The sequence below is a fragment of the Girardinichthys multiradiatus genome, chromosome 9, assembly GCF_021462225.1.
Source record: "Girardinichthys multiradiatus isolate DD_20200921_A chromosome 9, DD_fGirMul_XY1, whole genome shotgun sequence".
Classification (NCBI taxonomy): Eukaryota; Metazoa; Chordata; class Actinopteri; order Cyprinodontiformes; family Goodeidae; genus Girardinichthys; species Girardinichthys multiradiatus.
Window position 1 is genome coordinate 36635902 of NC_061802.1, and position 19614 is coordinate 36655515.

Genomic DNA, 19614 nt, shown 5'->3' on the forward strand with positions numbered 1-19614 from the left:
TCCACAGGAACCTATGCCAGGATCCTGTTTGTGGATTTCAGCTCTGCCTTCAACACCATCGTCCCAGTTCTGCTACAGGAGAAGCTCTCCCAGCTGAGTGTACCCGACTCCACCTGCAGGTGGATCACTGACTTCCTGTCTGACAGGAAGCAGCGCGTGAGGCTGGGGAAGCACGTCTCTGACTCCCTGACCATCAGCACCGGTTCCCCCCAAGGCTGTGTTCTCTCTCCTCTGCTCTTCTCCCTGTACACCAACAGCTGCACCTCCAGTCACCAGTCTGTCAAGCTTCTGAAGTTTGCGGACGACACCACCCTGATCGGACTCATCTCTGATGGTGACGAGTCCGCGTACAGATGGGAGGTGGACCATCTGTTGGACTGGTGCAGCCAGAACAGCCTTGAGCTCAACGCTCTAAAGACAGTGGAGATGGTTGTGGACTTCAGGCAGAACCCAGCACCACCTGCCCCCATCACCCTCTGTGACTCCACAATTGACACTGTGGAATCTTTCCGCTTCCTGGGAACCATCATCTCCCAGGATCTCAAGTGGGAGCCAAACATCAGCTCCCTCATCAAGAAAGCCCAGCAGAGGATGTTCTTCCTGCGGCAGCTGAAGAAATTCAACCTGCCAAAGACTATGATGGTGCACTTCTACACAGCCATCATTGAGTCCATCCTCACCTCCTCCATCACCATCTGGTACGCCGCTGCTACAGCCAAGAATAAGGGCAGGCTGCAGCGTGTCATTCGGTCTGCTGAGAAGGTGATTGGCTGCAGTCTACTGTCGCTCCAGGAACTGTACACCTCCAGGACCCTGAAGCGGGCAGGGAAGATTCTGGCTGATCCCTCCCACCCCGGTCACAGACTCTTTGAGACTCTCCCCTCTGGCAGGAGGCTGCGGTCCATCCGGACCAAAACCTCACGCCACAAGAACAGTTTTTTCCCATCTGCCACCAGCCTGGTTAACAAAGCCCGGAAACCACACTGACACTCTCCCTTTACCCCACACCCCCCCTTTTTTTGCTGACAGGACACCTGTAACCTGTAACTCTATGCGTTACATTAACGCTCAGCATGGACTCCTGCTTACTTGCACAATGATCACCTGCACTGTTGTATTGCTCTTGCATCTTATACTGCTCTATATTTACTCTCACTCACTTAAAACTGTGCACTTATATTTATATTATATTGTAGATATGTTTGTACTGTTTAATTTGTACTGTATTGCACCGACTATGCCAAAACAAATTCCTTGTATGTCCAAAAACGTACTTGGCAATAAAGCTTTTCTGATTCTGATTCTGATTCTAAAAGGCCTTAAATTGCCAGTAAAATGTGGATCCTTTTCTCGAAATTAGAATATGCTAAAACATAACACAACAAAGGCAAGGCAGGCCAAATATTTGCTGTCTGGAAGACATACTCATAGAACCAACCAACATGGCAAAGATTCACGCATGCATAGGTCCATCCGTCCATCCTAGCTTGCACCGATGGATACGTGGATGGATGGATCTATATCATCCATATGTTTTATTTTGTGACATTAACAACTGCCAGTGACTAAGAAAAGTGTTTTTCTGTGGTAACATCAAGTAATTTCCTGGGTATAAGAGAATCAACAGCGGAGGACAGTTGGTTCACTGAAAACATTTATCTGATTGCTGGAACTGAAGGTCTCATCTGTGATTAATGATATTTTTCTGTTCCCAGCAACAGAAAGCAAAGGGAATGTAAACGTACTTTTCTAGCTGCCTCCGGCTCACTTTTAGGGCAAACTTTGAAGTGGTGCACGCTGTCATCAAAGCACTTGAGGGTAAAATTGCATTTATCTTTGGCTCGTACCTGGAGAGGGCAGAAACATAAATATTTGCTTGAGCCAAAGTTGTGTAAATGCAGGCTGAAGAAAAGTTCAAAAATGAAAGCCAAATACTCTAAAGCTGGCCTACCAAGCAGTGAGCATTTGTGAGTGACTTGCAGCCTTGCCTTCTGATATTTTCGGCTGCATCAGACCTACGTTGGACAGAGAGAGAAGTGAAGTCTCAGAAATCTCAATGAAAAATACGATTGTTAGTTGAAAAGCCAGAATGGTGAGATTCCCACACATTTATCTGGCACATGAAGGAAATATGTTTTTTTTTTTTACTTAAAAATCAGATGCTAATTTCTTTTTTTTCCCTGCTGTCTGATTCAGAGCACACAGCCAAAATGAGAGTTGAACCTACTGTTTTGAGTACCACGATACAACCCCATCCTGCAGAACCACCCAGTAGGATCGCCAGCCAAAAAATCTGGAGCTCTGTGGGTTGGAAAACAGGAACAGAACATACGTTTGTATTTTTAGTAGTTAATAAAAAAATCTGTTCAAACACTTGAAAAAACACTTTTTTTCCCTGACTAATTAACTCAGAAGGTAACAGAAATTAGTGGTTTCTAACTGTTAAAGCCCTCACATGAACATCTGAGTGGTAATAACTTATTTTCAGCTGTGGAACACCAGACGTTCAGTATGCATACATGGAAATGACTGAAAGAAAACAACAGGCCTGTGTTGACAGTAATGAAGGCATGTCATCCAGTGAAACAATGTGGAATGCCTTCTATTAATTTGGGCTTTTATCTTGTTAGTAGGATAGATTTCCTGTTGATCCCATAATCTGCTATAATGAATTTATTTCTGGATTTTATGAGTACTTGTCTGAGAACAGAGATGCTGCTTGTAGTCACACCTGACAGCTGCAGCTCTACAGGGTTTGTTTATATCATATTTTAAGTTAACAGATAGGTTCTTGCATCCAGTTTTTGGTGGAAAGCTTTGTTAAAAACAACTGCTACAACTGAAGATTGCATACTCTCATATTTGGAATTGATGTTATATTAATTTAGGGATTTTAAGTGATACATTTAAATCATTCTTTTCCAGGATCAACTGATTGTAGGACCAAAAACTTGAATTTGCATTGAAAAGTGACTTTCAAAAACAACAACATGGTACACAAGCTGAAACTTATTGGTATTTTATTCTATTTCTCACAGGGACAAACTCAAATTATACACACACCACTACTAATATTTCAGTAAATATCCTATAGCAAGATGCAGAGAATCCATGTTTTGTTGTAGTCATCAGAATGGCTATCTGACCACTCTTCATACAAAGAAAAGGCTGGTTTTCTGTTTTCTGTCACTGAACCTGTAGCTCCCAAAGCATATACATCGGTGCTTTGGTCATATGACCCTTTCAGAAACTTAATGTTGGTCTGTTTTATCCATTTTAAACCAAGTGTTGATGTGGTTCTGGGATGATTGCCCTTCTGGAACATCTATATGTGTCAAAGTTTTATCCATCCAACCCAGACCATCACCCTGAGATGAGATGAAGCTCAGGAACCACCAAGGCTCAACCCTAGTCTGCCTCACCATTCACAGTGAGGCAGACGTAATGTCATCATGCCAACACAAAAAAGGAGCACCTGTTCCACAATCAATGTTGTCAAGTTTGACTGTTAATGTGGAGCTGTTATTGACCAAGCTAACTCTCTTCTGGAGTAGTATTGAGTGAAGTTGCCACCTTCACATAGATTCTTTAAATCTGGTGTCAAACGCTGGTAATAGCATCATGATGAGGGACCAGTGAAACCAATTAATCTGAATAAAGTTTCACCATTTCAGGACAAAGTGCTACTGTGTGTTAATGGCTACTGAAGTGTGTGGTTTCCCTGCAGCTTGCTAAGGGAAATTTATTTAAATGTTAGTGGGGGTGAAGGAATATATTTGAACCAATATGTGCACTTCTGACTAACACTAGAAATAGAAAGAAGAAGAACAGAGATAAAAACATGACTTTCAAAGCACAAGTCGACAGCTCAAAAGTCTTTTACGCAATTTGATTGTCTGCTCTGAGCCGCCGGGAACTGTGCAGGCCTGGGTAGCAATTTGTCCCCATTCTAACCATATTACTGCTGCAGCTTTCATCATGCACTACACATGTGACTCATAGATCCTTTTCCACCACACACAATCACTGCAGAAGAGAGGGTGGTTGCTTACCTGTCAGCAACACCTGCAAATAACCTTTTCATATCTATTTTGATAATTTTTTCCACCGAGTCAAGTCAAGCCCAGGGAGACAGGGATGTCTAAAACTGAAGGAGTGTCTCATGGCTCAAGGAGTCATAAGCTGTCGGGAGTTCTTTCTTTAGCTTGACTGATCATAATGCACATAATGCTATATTGGCTGAAAACAGCAGTACCATACACAGCATCCATTTATCTTAACTAAACTAAAGCAGCTTTTCATGTGAACCTATCCTAGTTTGACAAAATTCTCCAGCTTTACATGGCAACACAGAACTCTCAGTAATAATCAGGTCTGCAAATAGGTCCAAATACATAAACAGCTGGTGATAAAGAAAACTCAAAATAAAAAAAGTAAACCGATAGGGCCTGAAAACTGAACTTCTGAATTTTAACAATATTATTTATTGTTATAAGTAGGTCCTGTTGTTCACTGGACTGAAATTCAGGGTTGAGGAGTGTTTTTCTCTCCTTGTTTCAAATTGCTTCTTTTAGAGCTACAATAAATACTGCCATTAGCACTGGAAGTGGACATGCTGCTGTGGGTAATGGACATGGCAACTTAACTAAGCATTAACTATACATAAACATCAGCCAATAACAGTGTAATTAGTTATGGCTGAAGATGCTGAATGGTTTTTATTTACTGTAGGACTGTTGTTGAGAAGCAAATAAACCAAAGTTGTTCGTTCAGGTCCTGCTGCAGCAAAGCATCCCAGACCATGACACTTTCACCTCCATGCTTCATAGTTGGTAATGAGGTTCTTATCCTGGAATACTGTATTTGGTTTGTCAAAACGGTTCACTGTTCTGGTGTCCATAAAGTTCTACTTTAGCCTCATATCAAATGTTTTCCATAGTTTACATTTACATAGCTTACATTGCAGTTCTCAGCCCTTAGCTTTTAAATTTCAGTGAAACAGGACCTAATACTATCTATGGCCACTATACATTGTGTAAGACCTCACATTTAGCAAACAGGTAATCAAGTGTAGGCTCACAGAAAAAAATGACATACAGCAGTGAAGTGTTAAAAGCTTAGCAAGACATCTTAGGTATTTTTTCAAAATGGTAGCAGCCGATATGCAGCCGTTTTCCTTTCAATTTGACTTTGTTTTCTTGCTTTATTTTTTAAAGCTGCTTGTTGTTAATTGAAACTACTGCTAACAAGGAGTTTGCCTTAAAAAAGACAAACAAAGAAATATAATGCATGGTTTACATCAGCTTTCTGGCACAGCAATGTGCCTGCAGACAGTAAGTATGGTACCTTTACGAGGCTTAGCTTCTCAAACCCACAAAAAAAAAAAAAAAAGAAAAACATAATTCCCAGGCTTTACCTTCCAGAGGAGTCCTTCGTACTTTTTGGCATGACGGGTCAAACCCTGCAGATGAGAAACATAATAGGCGTAGAAAACAAATGTCAGAACAAATTATTAAAAAGTTAGGAAGCTAACCAACCCCTGAACACTCACTCGATGCACGTTGCCTTCCAGACACTGCTTCAGTGCTGCATCGCTGGCCAGGTCAAACACCGTCTGCCCTGTTAGTTAGGGAATCGAATAGTTTTATCACAACAGAACACATGTGGAGGGAAAGGGAAATACCGTTAGACTGAACGATGTTTAAATGCTGCTGCCAGCAGCTGTAAATGTAAAGATGTTATCCGAAACTTGTGCATCCAGTAAAATATCAGCTCTTATATTTGTTGTTTCGCTGATGATTGTTTACAGAAACACACTAAGTTTTGGAAAAGAGAATGAAGACTTGAAACTTGCAGAGATTCTAGGTACATGCCGAGCTGGTGGCTTTTTTTTCTCTGGATGTACAAATATGTATTGAAGCTGGTAAAACCGTCAAAGAAATACCTAAAAGGAATATTTTCACTAGTACAAAAAAGCTAGGATCAAAGCTTGAAAAAAAGGAAGAGCTGGTAGTACTTTGCTCTGAGTCATTTCAAAGAAGTAACATTACATAAAAGTCACATACAGGTCCTTCTCAAAATATTAGCATATTGTGATAAAGTTAATTATTTTCCATAATGTCATGATGAAAATGTAACATTCATATATTTTAGATTCATTGCACACTAACTGAAATATTTCAGGTCTTTTATTGTCTTAATACGGATGATTTTGGCATACAGCTCATGAAAACCCAAAATTCCTATCTCACAAAATTAGCATACAGGTCCTTCTCAAAATATTAGCATATTGTGATAAAGTTCATTATTTTCCATAATGTCATGATGAAAATTTAACATTCATATATTTTAGATTCATTGCACACTAACTGAAATATTTCAGGTCTTTTATTGTCTTAATACGAATGATTTTGGCATACAGCTCATGAAAACCCAAAATTCCTATCTCACAAAATTAGCATATTTCATCCGACCAATAAAAGAAAAGTGTTTTTAACACAAAAAACGTCAACCTTCAAATAATCATGTACAGTTATGCACTCAATACTTGGTCGGGAATCCTTTTGCAGAAATGACTGCTTCAATGCGGCGTGGCATGGAGGCAATCAGCCTGTGGCACTGCTGAGGTCTTATGGAGGCCCAGGATGCTTCGATAGCGGCCTTTAGCTCATCCAGAGTGTTGGGTCTTGAGTCTCTCAACGTTCTCTTCACAAAATCCCACAGATTCTCTATGGGGTTCAGGTCAGGAGAGTTGGCAGGCCAATTGAGCACAGTGATACCATGGTCAGTAAACCATTTACCAGTGGTTTTGGCACTGTGAGCAGGTGCCAGGTCGTGCTGAAAAATGAAATCTTCATCTCCATAAAGCTTTTCAGCAGATGGAAGCATGAAGTGCTCCAAAATCTCCTGATAGCTAGCTGCAGTGACCCTGCCCTTGATAAAACACAGTGGACCAACACCAGCAGCTGACACGGCACCCCAGACCATCACTGACTGTGGGTACTTGACACTGGACTTCTGGCATTTTGGCATTTCCTTCTCCCCAGTCTTCCTCCAGACTCTGGCACCTTGATTTCCGAATGACATGCAGAATTTGCTTTCATCCGAAAAAAGTACTTTGGACCACTGAGCAACAGTCCAGTGCTGCTTCTCTGTAGCCCAGGTCAGGCGCTTCTGCCGCTGTTTCTGGTTCAAAAGTGGCTTGACCTGGGGAATGCGGCACCTGTAGCCCATTTCCTGCACACGCCTGTGCACGGTGGCTCTGGATGTTTCTACTCCAGACTCAGTCCACTGCTTCCGCAGGTCCCCCAAGGTCTGGAATCGGCCCTTCTCCACAATCTTCCTCAGGGTCCGGTCACCTCTTCTCGTTGTGCAGCGTTTTCTGCCACACTTTTTCCTTCCCACAGACTTCCCACTGAGGTGCCTTGATACAGCACTCTGGGAACAGCCTATTCGTTCAGAAATGTCTTTCTGTGTCTTACCCTCTTGCTTGAGGGTGTCAATAGTGGCCTTCTGGACAGCAGTCAGGTCGGCAGTCTTACCCATGATTGGGGTTTTGAGTGATGAACCAGGCTGGGAGTTTTAAAGGCCTCAGGAATCTTTTGCAGGTGTTTAGAGTTAACTCGTTGATTCAGATGATTAGGTTCATAGCTCATTTAGAGACCCTTTTAATGATATGCTAATTTTGTGAGATAGGAATTTTGGGTTTTCATGAGCTGTATGCCAAAATCATCCGTATTAAGACAATAAAAGACCTGAAATATTTCAGTTAGTGTGCAATGAATCTAAAATATATGAATGTTACATTTTCATCATGACATTATGGAAAATAATGAACTTTATCACAATATGCTAATATTTTGAGAAGGACCTGTAGAAGGTTTGGTTTATTGCTTGTTTTGATCCTTTTATGGTATTTCCTGTTAAAATAAGAGAAAAACAGCAGTCTTTCATTGCTGCCAGCATTGGCTGATGTACTTCACCGTTTTTGTTTTCTGCATTGGGGTTGGCGCCATTCCTGAGCAGCTTCATGGCGCACAGCCTCTGGCCTCGATAGGCGGCACAGTGCAGCGGAGTGTTACCCAGCAGATCTGTGCAGTTGATATCTGGAGGCTTCTTCCTGCTGAGCTACAGCAAACACACAGGATAGAAACAAAGTCTTTCAGAACTGCTGTATGGCTTTCTGCTGATTTTTGATTCTTCGTACTCCAAAAACAGATTTCTGCTTTTAAGTTTTTCCCTTTAAATGTTTTTTGTGAACTATTGTGTTTAAAAGGGTTGCTGTCAATCTGTCTGCAGATGTGAAAAGTGATACATGGGAGTGTGTGAGATATTTCAAATTGGCCGTGCAGCAACAGCCAACAGAATCCCTGGCAGTCCGGTACAGATTTTTAAAAACCTGACAATAAATTAATCTTTCATAAAAGCGGCATAATCTCACACTGAATAATTTACAAAGATTCCCCCTAAAATATAAGTACATCTTTTCAGTGGGGGAAAAAACTTGAAAGCTAAGAAATACTTCTGGGGTATAGATATGCTGTGACACAGAGGCATTTCTTTTGGCCACTCTTCAATGAGGGAAAGATTAGAAAACATACTAATCAGGTAAGGCAGATGTGTGTTGATCTTCATGAGTCACAAAAATAGCTTCTAATCTTAGATTGCCTGTTTCTACAATAAGAATAATAATAAGAAGTTTGATAAGGACCTAAATATGGCAGTGGAGGTAGATTGTGGATGAGACTTCCAAAGTTTTTGGACGAAGAGTGGCATTTCGGTCAGATTACGTTTCCATAGCACCTATTAGGCAGTATCTATGATAAGTAGTTTCTATGATAAGTAGTTGTTTAGTAGGCATCCCAGGAAAAAGCCTTTTTTGTCCAACCAACAGAAATACAAATATGTGGAGTTTGCTAAAGTATTTTAGGACTTTAACTAGGACGGTGATCTTTATTCTCATGAAAGATTTTTTCAGCAACAAACACTCCAAGTGTATAATTAGGCAGAAAAGCACCTCAGATGGAAGGTCTGTAATACTTTCGGCTTGTTTCTGTTTCAAAGTCCTTGGGACCCTTCTTAGAGTACTTGGCATCTTAAACTCTGTCCTATTGGCAAAAGAGCATGGATCCGATAATTGTGGCAAACATGGTTTCATGTAATAATACAAATCTTATCCTTTTTTCTTCCCCCACCCAATAAATGTACTTATAGGTTGGATGTTTCCTGAAATTTTCATTCTGAGATTATGCCACTATAAAAATTTGTTTTATTTTTTAGGTTCTTTACAAGTCTTTACCAGGGGTGTCAGCTCCCGTGTAGGGTGCCGTCTGAGTTTGGATGTAGTAAGAGCAGTTTTTTGCATCCAATTGGATGGCAAAAGTACAAATGCTATACTGTAAAACAGCCCCACATGTAAGTATAATTCACAATTGACATCTCCAATTAAGAAACACTAAAATCAAACATACAGCTGCAAAAACATGAGAAACTTTGAGCCCTAAACTATAAACACACAAGAGATGTTTTGTCAGATTAAAATAACAAAGCCTTTCTCTTTTTAAAATGAATTACTGAATGGTGTTGAGCATTTGATTTATTTAATGTTTTCTGACTGATAATCAAATGCATTCAGTTTTCTCCTGCATCCCTAACAACGCAACATCCTCAATGTAACCTTAAAATTGTACAAAAACATGTAGGACTCAGCCATCAGTGCTCCATGTTTGGGAAGATCCTACCAATTAAGAACATCTGGCACTAACCAGCTGAGTTAGCATAGATAGGTCTCCTTCTCTTGCAGCTTCCAGAAGTTTCTCCTCCAGTTTCCTCTCCTCTGTTCTTTCAGCAGCTGGCATCCGCCACACGACGGGAGGAAATGTGGGAGGATACAAGCAGCATAAATACTTTGTATGAATGGACGATAAACAAGCCAGCAGGAAATATTGATTGAAAGCACGTCTCCATGGAAACTCTTAGATGACAAGATGTATCTCTCACCTTCCAGCATGCTTCTGATCTCTGCATTTTGAGTGACATCTTTGGGAATTTGAGCAGTCCCATTGATGACAGTAGCACATGCATCATAGTGCAGCAGCAGCATGACAACCTCCTGATTGATATGTGATGGATGGATTGATTGATTGATTGATTGATTGGTTGACAGAAATGAATGGATAAATGCATGCAAAGAAATCTTATAATCAATTAAGTGATGCAGAGATTATTTCATTTAAAATCCAGAGGTGAATATTTTAACACATAAACACACCTTTCTCCCTGTGAATGCAGCTTTGTGCAGTGCAGTGTCTCCGATATTATTGGGCAGGTTAACATTTGCTCCTGCCTGCGTAAGTGAGGTAAAATGTGCGTAATCTGTAGTAATCTGTAGTTATTTAACATTCCACCTATGAAATACAAAGAAATACTACCTTGAGGAGTTCCTCCACTACGTCTCTGTGACCAAAGTAACAGGCCAAGTGAAGAGGAGTCCATCCCAAGTTAGACTTGCTTTTACCTTAGAAAATAAAACAGGACATACTTGAATCCATTACAACAGCACACTGTAACTGAAACTACACCCATGTGTTAGTCACACACCTTTACAGTTGATATTAATTTGCCTCTCAGCCCCAGTTTCTGACTTGAGTAGTCCCTGAACTTTGAGCAAATCTCCATTTCGGGCGTGTTGCAGGAGCTGCTCTTCTGGCTCCAGCTCCTCCATGGAACCCTGCAGGAAAAACCATAAAAGAAGCCAGGTGTGAATTAGCTGTAGTTACATATAAAATACTATGGAATGGGAAATAATAAAGGACTGTCTGACTTTGACATCAATAGAACATATAACGTTATTTAACAACACAAGAAGTAAAAATAAAGAAACAGTGTCTGAAACACAGCCAAACCCCATGATTCAACTATCATCTGTGTAAAAGTATCAGTATCTGTTATCTTTTTGGGTGGATTCTTATTCACAATTTATGGAAAAGTAGCTTTATTTCAATAAAGTTAGCTGGCTATTGTTTCTGCTCAGTAATTTAAAAATGCGGCCCCAGCATTTCAGCCAAGCCAGGCTGCCTTTAATTTGAGACTGGGAGACTGCAGCTCATTGTGGTGTGTTTGAGGATCAAAGTCCTAAGACTTGACCCAATTTTGGCAAAGCTTTAGCTGCTAGAAAAATGCTCAGGTTAAGTGATGTGAGAACAAGCCCCCCACCGGACCAGCTCTATACCCTCTACAGGGTACTCGAAGGTTCATGGGAGTTTGCCCAACCGGTCCACATGTGTTTCATGGACCTGGAGAAAGCATTCGACTGTGTCCCTCGTGATGCCCTGTGGGGGGTGCTCCAGGAGTATGGAATCGGGGGCCCTTTATTAGGGGGCATCCGGTCCCTGTACGAGCGGAGCAGGAGTTTGGTCCGCATTGCCGGCACTAAGTCGGACCTGTTCCCGGTACATGTTGGACTCTGACAGGGCTGCCCTTTGTCACTGGTCCTGTTCATAACTTTTATGGACAGGATTTCTAGACGCAGCCAAGGGCCGGAGGGGGTCTGGTTTGGGGACCAGTGGATTTAATCTCTTCTTTTTGCAGATGATGTGGTCCTGCTGGCCCCCTCTAGCCAAGACCTACAGCATGCGCTGGGGCGGTTCGCAGCCGAGTGTGAAGCGGCTGGGATGAAGATCAGCTCCTCCAAGTCCGAGGCCATGGTTCTCGACCGGAAAAGGGTGGCTTGTCCTCTTCAGGTTGGAGGGGAGTTCCTGCCTCAAGTGGAGGAGTTTAAGTATCTCGGGGTCTTGTTCATGAGTGAGGGAAGAATGGAGCGAGAGATCGACAGACGGATCGGTGCGGCTGCCATAGTAATGGGGGCGCTGTGCCGGTCCGTTGTGGTGAAGAGAGAGCTGAGCCGAAAAGCGAAGCTCTCGATTTACCGGTCGGTCTACGTTCCTACCCTCACCTATGGCCATGAACTTTGGGTCATGACCGAAAGAACGAGATCCCGGATACAAGTGGCTGAAATGAGCTTCCTCCGTAGGGTGGCCGGGCACTCCCTTAGAGATAGGGTGAGGAGCTCGGCCATCCGGGAGGGGCTCGGAGTAGAGCCGCTGCTCCTCCACATCGAGAGGAGCCAGCTGAGGTGGCTCGGGCATCTATATCGGATGCATCCTGGACACCTTCCTCGGGAGGTGTTCCAGGCACGTCCTACCAGGAGGAGGCCCAGGGGACGGCCCAGGACACGTTGGAGGGACTGTGTCTCTCAGCTGGCCTGGGAACCCCTTGGGTGGCTCATCGACACACATTACAAGGATAAATGGCCCAAGGCTTGTCATAAAATGACCTGAAGCTGGGGCACTGGGTTTGATAGTGGAGCGGCCGGTATAACTGGTTTGATTAGAATGCCACAGCACACTTAGATTAAGGATGGACACCCGCTACTACACAACCTACCAGATAGACACCACAATGGCGACACATAGTCTACTGATAATCACTGAGGGAGGGCACATCCATTGCATTGGAGTGCTAGATATAAAACTATATGTGACCTTCTATCGGGGCTTTTTGTCATCCTTACACGGACAGCAACGGTCCGAAACAGGACCTTCAGCGCTGATCTCTGTAATCATTCCTCAGCCTAAATTTAGATTAAAGGAGCTAAAAGTTAGAAACTGTATGAGAGTCATTCGTTTAAGAGTCTTTAGATAAAGTGTGTGATCGCTTCTTGGGACCAAGGACCGGAGGAGCTCCGAGGCGTCTGACCGCCAACAGGGTGCGGTAGCTCGGACACACTGTTTTATTTCATGAATGCATAAAACGAGCAACTATTATGAGAATGGGTGCGTAAACTGCAAGGTGACCAAGCAGTTAAGCAATAAGGCCTTCCAGCTACTTATCTGTGTTTGTATTAACTTGTTTAACTTGTATTAAACTAAAAAAAAGTCCATTAAAGAAGTAGTCGTTGGTTGATTTATTTATAGACTAAAAATGGTTGGAGTTCTTACTTTTAAAACATTTAATGAATAGCAAAGACATTTTTGTTTTAATGTATTTGACCGGCTGATCTCTGGTCAATTAACTGGTGCATCTCTAACAGAAACAGAAATACCCTTGTAGATGTCCAAGTGACATTATTAGGCATAAACGTTCATACACTGTCACCAATTTTTACAGAAATAAACTAAAATTCATGTTTAAATCCAGCAGACAGGGCATTTAAAAGTACTGCCCAGCTTTACTTATTGTTTACATTACTTAGCCAGTCAGCATGATGTCATGTGACAAACAAGTCACAAGGGCTTTTGTTTTCTCAGAAATTAAGAAAGCAAGCAGAAGTGACTGAGGATTTTTTTTTTTTTGAAAAGGAAGCCGTTGCTAGCCCAGCCTTACAGGAAGGAGTCAGATTTTTCCTTTTCCCTGTAACCAGACATGTGTGCATGACAACCCACAGCTTTGGTCAAATGATTGGTGCTAAAAGGCAAAAGAAAAAATGGAAAGTGGTCACAAAGCAATGTTATGGTATGTCATGGGGCTTTGAAGAGGGATCAAAAAAAAAATAATCACATGGTCAACAAAAGACTATTAAGAGACTGCAGCTTGACTTCCGCGGGAAGCAAACACGGCTCAGAAACAGGTTTACCTGGGACTGAAAAGCAGGTGACTCAAGATGTTTGTCTGCCTCTTTATCTTTAGAATGTAACAATGTTAAGAAAACCCCTTAAAACCCCCCTGCTATTAATAGATTTACATTACTGGACAAATGAATGCTGTACCAGAAAGCCTTTTATTTAATCTATTTAATTAATAGTATTGTTTAATTTTATTTTCAGTTTATTTTTCATACATTTTTCACCTAAATTGCGTATCTGCTAATGAATACAATAGCAATGTTTTATTAAGAAACTAATTAGAAGATAAAAAAAACGACTATACCCCAGTCACAACCCAGTATATCTGCTTTTTATTTGAACTGTGCAAGAAGAAGTTGCAGGTTTCACCTAATAATCCCATTACTTAATTCAATTCAATTCAGTTTATTTTTATAGCGCCAATTCACAACACATGTTGTCTCAAGGCACTTCACAAAAGTCAGGTACATACATTCCAATTAATCCTAATCATTGAACATTGCAGTCAGATTCAGTTATTTATTCAAATTGGATAAAAAGTTTTTCTATCTAAGGAAACCCAGCAGATTGCATCCAGTCAGTGACTTGCAGCATTCACTCCTCCTGGATGAGCATGTAGAGACAGTGGACAGTCACTGGCGATGACTTTGCAGCAATCCCTCATACTGAGCATGCATGTAGCGACAGTGGAGAGGAAAAACTCCCTTTTAACAGGAAGAAACCTCCAGCAGAACCAGGCTCAGTGTGAGCGGCCATCTGCCACAACCGACTAAGTGCATATGATCTGTCAACGCTGAGGAAGAGTCACTCAGCTCAGTATTTAGAATGCTTGAAATATAAACTGCTGCCATTTGCTACTTTCCGATTAATTAGGCAAATCGGTAAAATCCTTACATATAAAGAAGAAATAAAACAAGATGATGACATCATGGGGAAAAGTTATATATCCCTTCTTGATGCAGTTAAATGCTTCCACTGCCTTAAACCCAGTATATATACTCTACTGAAACCAGGAGCACATCAAAAGTGACACACCTACTTTAGATATGAAACAGGACTTTATATTCTACAAAATCTCCTCATATTTAGAACCTGATTACAGGTTTTATAATACAGCAGAATAGATGATAAGATAGGGAACAGTGTGACAACAGCTTTCCAACTAGACAAAACCAATATATTGGCTGCCGATATTATTTGGGCCATCAATACACCCATTTCTAATTAACTCAGTAGTGAACTTAAGTAAAGATTGCGGTCAAAAGTCCCTTCCACTGTGTTTTTGTGAGTTGTCAGCGTCAAGGTTTGAGAACCACTTTAATATTTCTTATGGAATCAGAATTTGTAAAAGACATTAAGGTAAAAGTAATAAACATTCATGCTTGTGTGAAGCCAAAATTTGATCTGTTTTAACTATCCCTTAACCACCAATACAGAAGATACCCTTGGCCTGCTGTTTCTGGTTTTAACACTGTCTCTTTCCTTCTTTAAGTGAAAAGATTTCCTTTTTCACTAAAAAGTACTCCTGAACCGGGAATATTCTGGGATTTTTCTGTGCCTGCTCTGTCCTCTCAATACCAGGTTCTACCCGAGGCTCTACTCAAACAAGGAGCACATCAAAAGTGACACACCTGTTAAAACAGAGCTGTTCCTGTTCACTGGCACCACATGCTTGCTGAGGAGGAGGGGGAGGAGGGTGACTGCTACAAAGTAATCAAGTTGGTGCAACAGGCTGAGTTTCCTCAGATTAAATCAGTTTTACCCATTGATATTTTTTTTACAAAATTTGACGGCATGGTATTATAACTAGGATCAAACTTATGTAACTGTATTTGAATCTGTCTATGTGAATATATGATATTGGATTGATTTTATTATACATTTCTATATAACTGGATGTGAATTACAGTTGTTTTGTACTAAACAAGGAGCTACATCCACTAACATTTACTTTTCCTTCCCATAGAAAGTACTCCTGGATCAGTGCTTCTTTGTTTTCTTTGTGTCTCTGCTCTGTTCTCTCAAACCTCCAGTCGGTCGTGGCAGATGGCCGTTCACACTGAGCCTGGTTCTGCTGGAGGTTTCTTCCTGTTAAAAGGGAGTTTTTCCTCTCCACTGTCGCTACATGCATGCTCAGTATGAGGGATTGCTGCAAAGTCAACACCAGTGACTGTCCACTTTCTCTAAATGCTCATCCAGGAGGAGTGAATGCTGCAAGTCACAGACTGGATGCAATCTGCTGGGTTTCCTTTGATAGAAAAACTTTTTATCCAATTTGAATAAATAACTGAATCTGACTGCACTGTTCAATGGTTAGGATTAATTGGAATGTATGTACCTGACTGTTGTAAAGCGCCTTGAGACGACATGTGTTATATATATATATATATATATATAAATAAACTGAATTGAACTGAATTGAATTAAAATGCCTCCATATGGCATTCATTATAATTTATAATGTTGCTTTATAAATTGGATAAATATGACAAAAAAACAGAATAAAACCGGATTCACTAGAATCAAACTGTTATTTGACCCTTTTAAGATGTGTCCAGTTTCTAAGATGGGTGGAATAATCTATTTAGCAGTATTTAACGAATTTAAAGCCTGCTTATGCCTATATAGAACATAATTTATTTATTCTATGATAACCAAAATAAAAAAAAACGAGGCATTTAGCCACTAAAGCTTCAGTTTGTTAACTTTAAGCGGAATATACAGACCATATAAATCTATTTAAAGGCACTACAGTTTCTCCAGCAGTTTTTGTGTTAATGCGATTTTGAGAGGCATTGCAATCCAATGACTGTGATTAAATTAAATGCACAGAAAAAGTCAGACTTACAGCTTCCACGTCCCGTGAGTTAAAATCCATCTGCTTTCTCTTACAGGGGCCCACCGAGGAGCTGCATGTGATGGAGAAAGCCCCTTCCTGCTGCCCTACTGGAGCGCACACCGAGCGGCGTAGATCCTCCGACGCATCCCGCTCTCACTCGCTGACAAACACTCACTTCTCATTTATTGTCTTCAGTCGGCTCTGACGGAAGACACAGAGAAATATGTATCACAGTGACTCTCCCTTTACACACGTACCTCGGTCACTGCTGACTGTTTACACTGAGATCAGCTGATCGGCGCTCACCGGAAGTCGGCTGGCAGATCCCTTCAAAGTAAAAGACCAGTCCTTTAAAGACAAAATGACAACACATGAATTAAAGGCGAAAAATACACATTTTTGGGGGCGACACAATAAAAGACAAAATCTCAGCATGTCATACCGTGCATCGTTGTTTTTGTTGTGCACCAAAGCGTAATAGTAAAACCGGAAGTCAGAACGTAGGCTCCCTGTGGAGCCACTTTACCCTGGAAGCAGTTCTTCATGGACGGTCAGCCTAATTCACAGTGGGGATTACTCGTGTTGTCATGTGCTTTACACACTAAATGATCAGTTCCCAACAGGTGATGTTTAATAGGATAAATTCATGGCGGATATTACAAATCTAGAGAGTGAAGAAGATCTACAGGCTCAAGTAAGTTTCTATATCTTGCTTTAATAGTGTCTCATACAAAGTGAAGTAAACAAATGAGACACTGTGTTCACTGGTTATTTAAAGTGTGATTATCACATTGATAGGATGCAGAGTTAGAAAGCACAAACAGGCAGAGAGACTCAGTGCAGATTCCCACTTTAGTTTGAAAACATGCCAGGAACGTTTAAAGCCCCAAGCCTGATTTCTCTGTAAAAACCCACCTGAGTCCTTTAGGAATAGTTCATCATCTATAGAACAAAATATCACGGGCAGTTTTACTTCCTGGGTCGTTATAATGTAAATGGTTATTTAATCGAGAAAATAAAATCTGCCCTTCCCAAATAGCTTCCTGATACCTCTGGTGACATCACATAAAGTAACCAATCAGTTCTGTTGATTTCATCTATTTATATTTTTCCTGTTGTTTTTCTTCCACTTTATCAGCATGCTTTTTTTATTCCTTAAGAATGCAGAAACATTACAAATTTTCAAAAGAGCTGTGCGTCAAAGCAAACTGTGTTCTGAAAGAACTTGTAAATGATACAAAAAATAAGACCACTGCAGTGTTTTAAAACCTGAAAAATTTGGGTAATTTATGTCCCTCAGTTTACATTAAAATATGTAAAATGTTGTATTAGCTGAGTTTTTTTTCTATATTAATTTGAAAATGTGAACGGATTCTTCTTCTTATCTGCAGTTAAAAGAAACACAGTTTTGTCTAACCAAACTTCTGGAAAAAAGCCTGGCTATGTTGTAAAGAGGAATGGAAATATATAGATGAAAAATTATGTTTACCATTAGTGTAGTCAGCAATCAATAATTAATGCCCAAATTGTAACCACAGGCTGGCTGATAGTAACTCACCTAAATTAGGGAAATTCTGGAAACAATAAAACACATGGAAGCAGTTTGTGAAGAGGATGAGGAAATGGCTTCTGAACCTAAATTGAGATTAGGCAAGGTATGATAACGCTGAGTAAAAAAACATATCTGTGTCATGGTATTTTTTCAACAATTTAAAACAAAAGGTATAATTTGAACATCTATCTTTTATTTAAAACAGAAAACCAATTATTTCTACTATTAATAGAACGAATTAAGATAATTATTGCAGTTATTGTGTTATTATAGCATTCATTTCGATAATGATATATAGTTTTAAGGAAATTGATAGAATACTGTTCTGAATTTAGTAATGTTTAAGTCCATATTTCAAACAATATGGTCTGTTTTGCCCTTATTGAGTAACACAAGTAGACAGAAACTGAACCTCAGCGGGTTAATAGCTTGGGTACGGACTGCAGTCGGCCTGTTAACAGACATCCTGCTTGTAGCTTTCCAGCTGAACTTTTAATAGAGTGGTATCATAATAGGAGGGATAGATGGTGCTCCTTTACTTTCAATACCATGAATGCTTGTGTTTTTCGTGACCAGAAATCTTTTTAGATGGTTAAATTTGGCTTTCTAAGCAGGAGGTTAGCCATAGTGTTTACTGATGATGTCCTCAAGCTAAATACAAACAAAGCAGACATTGTTTTTTGTTTTTGTTTTGTTTATTTTAACAGAGGTGTCTTTTAGAAAACTTTGAATTCAGTAAAGTCCTGCAATGAAAACCCAAACTCCTTTGTGTTCTCAGCTGTGTTTTTAACATCAGTGTCCATTTGTTACTGAAAAACAACCATTACTGGATAACACTTAGCAGGTGCAGCGATGGCCACAGGAGCCAAACATCAGCACAAAGTGCAAGTGAGATAAAAGGAGAACATGAAAGATAAACTGGCCCAAGTTATCATTTTCACATTCAGAATGTAATCAAACCTGTGTGTTTAGTGTGTTGGGCTCCCGTTGTTCCGTTCCCCACTCTTTGTGTCAGTTGTGTCCACTCCTCATGAGGTGGGGTCCTGACACCATGTTCAGCACAACAAGTTACTTAGTGGCATTGAATAACTCTACTAAAATGCTATTTAAAATGTACTTGTTTACACATTGTACACAACTAATTTCTTGTAAACGTTAAATAAAGCAGGTTGTTTTAGTGTTTGGCTTTAGGAGCTTAGTCTGGATCCAGAACGTATTCTTGGTTTTGTCCTAACTTGTCGCATCTTAGGTATAATGCAAGTGTTTTTGCTGCTGGTTTAGATGAGTGAGGATGAAAAAGCATCATTTGACTTCTTCAAATGCTTTTGCTAAATCATTCTCTATTTTTTTCTATTGTTCTCACTTTGCGGATTAACCAGGGATTAAAATCCAGAGACTCTTAAAATAGTTGTTTTATCTTTCTAATTGGATTCTTCTCATTCAGATCGAAGAGATAGAGGCTTTGTCTTCTATCTATGGAGATGAGTGGTGTGTGATAGATGAAGCGTCCAGAATATTTTGCATCAAAATCTCCAGCGACGCTGAGGAGCAGAAAATGACAGCATGCCTGCAGGTGTGGAAGAAAAAAAGTCCTGCACATG

General features: G+C 40.5%; 2 protein-coding genes across 8 annotated transcripts in view; one reads left to right on the forward strand and one right to left on the reverse strand.

The window, feature by feature from the left end:
- Positions 1-16756, reverse strand: part of osbpl1a (oxysterol binding protein-like 1A) — a 46315-nt gene extending 29559 nt beyond the window's left edge. For 2 of the 3 annotated variants that reach the window (XM_047375324.1, XM_047375323.1), the window contains exons 1-12: positions 16471-16756; positions 10600-10729; positions 10431-10516; positions 10271-10345; positions 10000-10111; positions 9765-9850; positions 7983-8127; positions 5552-5619; positions 5417-5461; positions 2228-2301; positions 1952-2015; positions 1746-1847 (exon numbers count right to left, since the gene is read on the reverse strand). In XM_047375324.1, coding sequence (XP_047231280.1) covers positions 1746-1847; positions 1952-2015; positions 2228-2301; positions 5417-5461; positions 5552-5619; positions 7983-8127; positions 9765-9850; positions 10000-10111; positions 10271-10345; positions 10431-10516; positions 10600-10729; positions 16471-16500 — 1017 coding nt within the window. In that variant the 5' untranslated portion in view covers positions 16501-16756. Of the gene's footprint in view, positions 1-1745; positions 1848-1951; positions 2016-2227; positions 2302-5416; positions 5462-5551; positions 5620-7982; positions 8128-9764; positions 9851-9999; positions 10112-10270; positions 10346-10430; positions 10517-10599; positions 10730-16470 lie in introns of those variants that run through there. The other variant, XM_047375325.1, reaches the window with a different exon arrangement.
- Positions 16757-16977: 221 nt separating this feature from the next.
- impact (impact RWD domain protein) overlaps positions 16978-19614 on the forward strand; it is a 40435-nt gene continuing 37798 nt past the window's right edge. For 2 of the 5 annotated variants that reach the window (XM_047375702.1, XM_047375706.1), the window contains exons 1-2: positions 16978-17155; positions 19458-19586. In XM_047375702.1, the coding sequence (XP_047231658.1) occupies positions 17108-17155; positions 19458-19586 (177 nt within the window). In that variant the 5' untranslated portion in view covers positions 16978-17107. The remainder of the gene's footprint in view (positions 17156-19457; positions 19587-19614) is intronic. The other 3 variants (XM_047375704.1, XM_047375703.1, XM_047375705.1) reach the window with 2 other exon arrangements.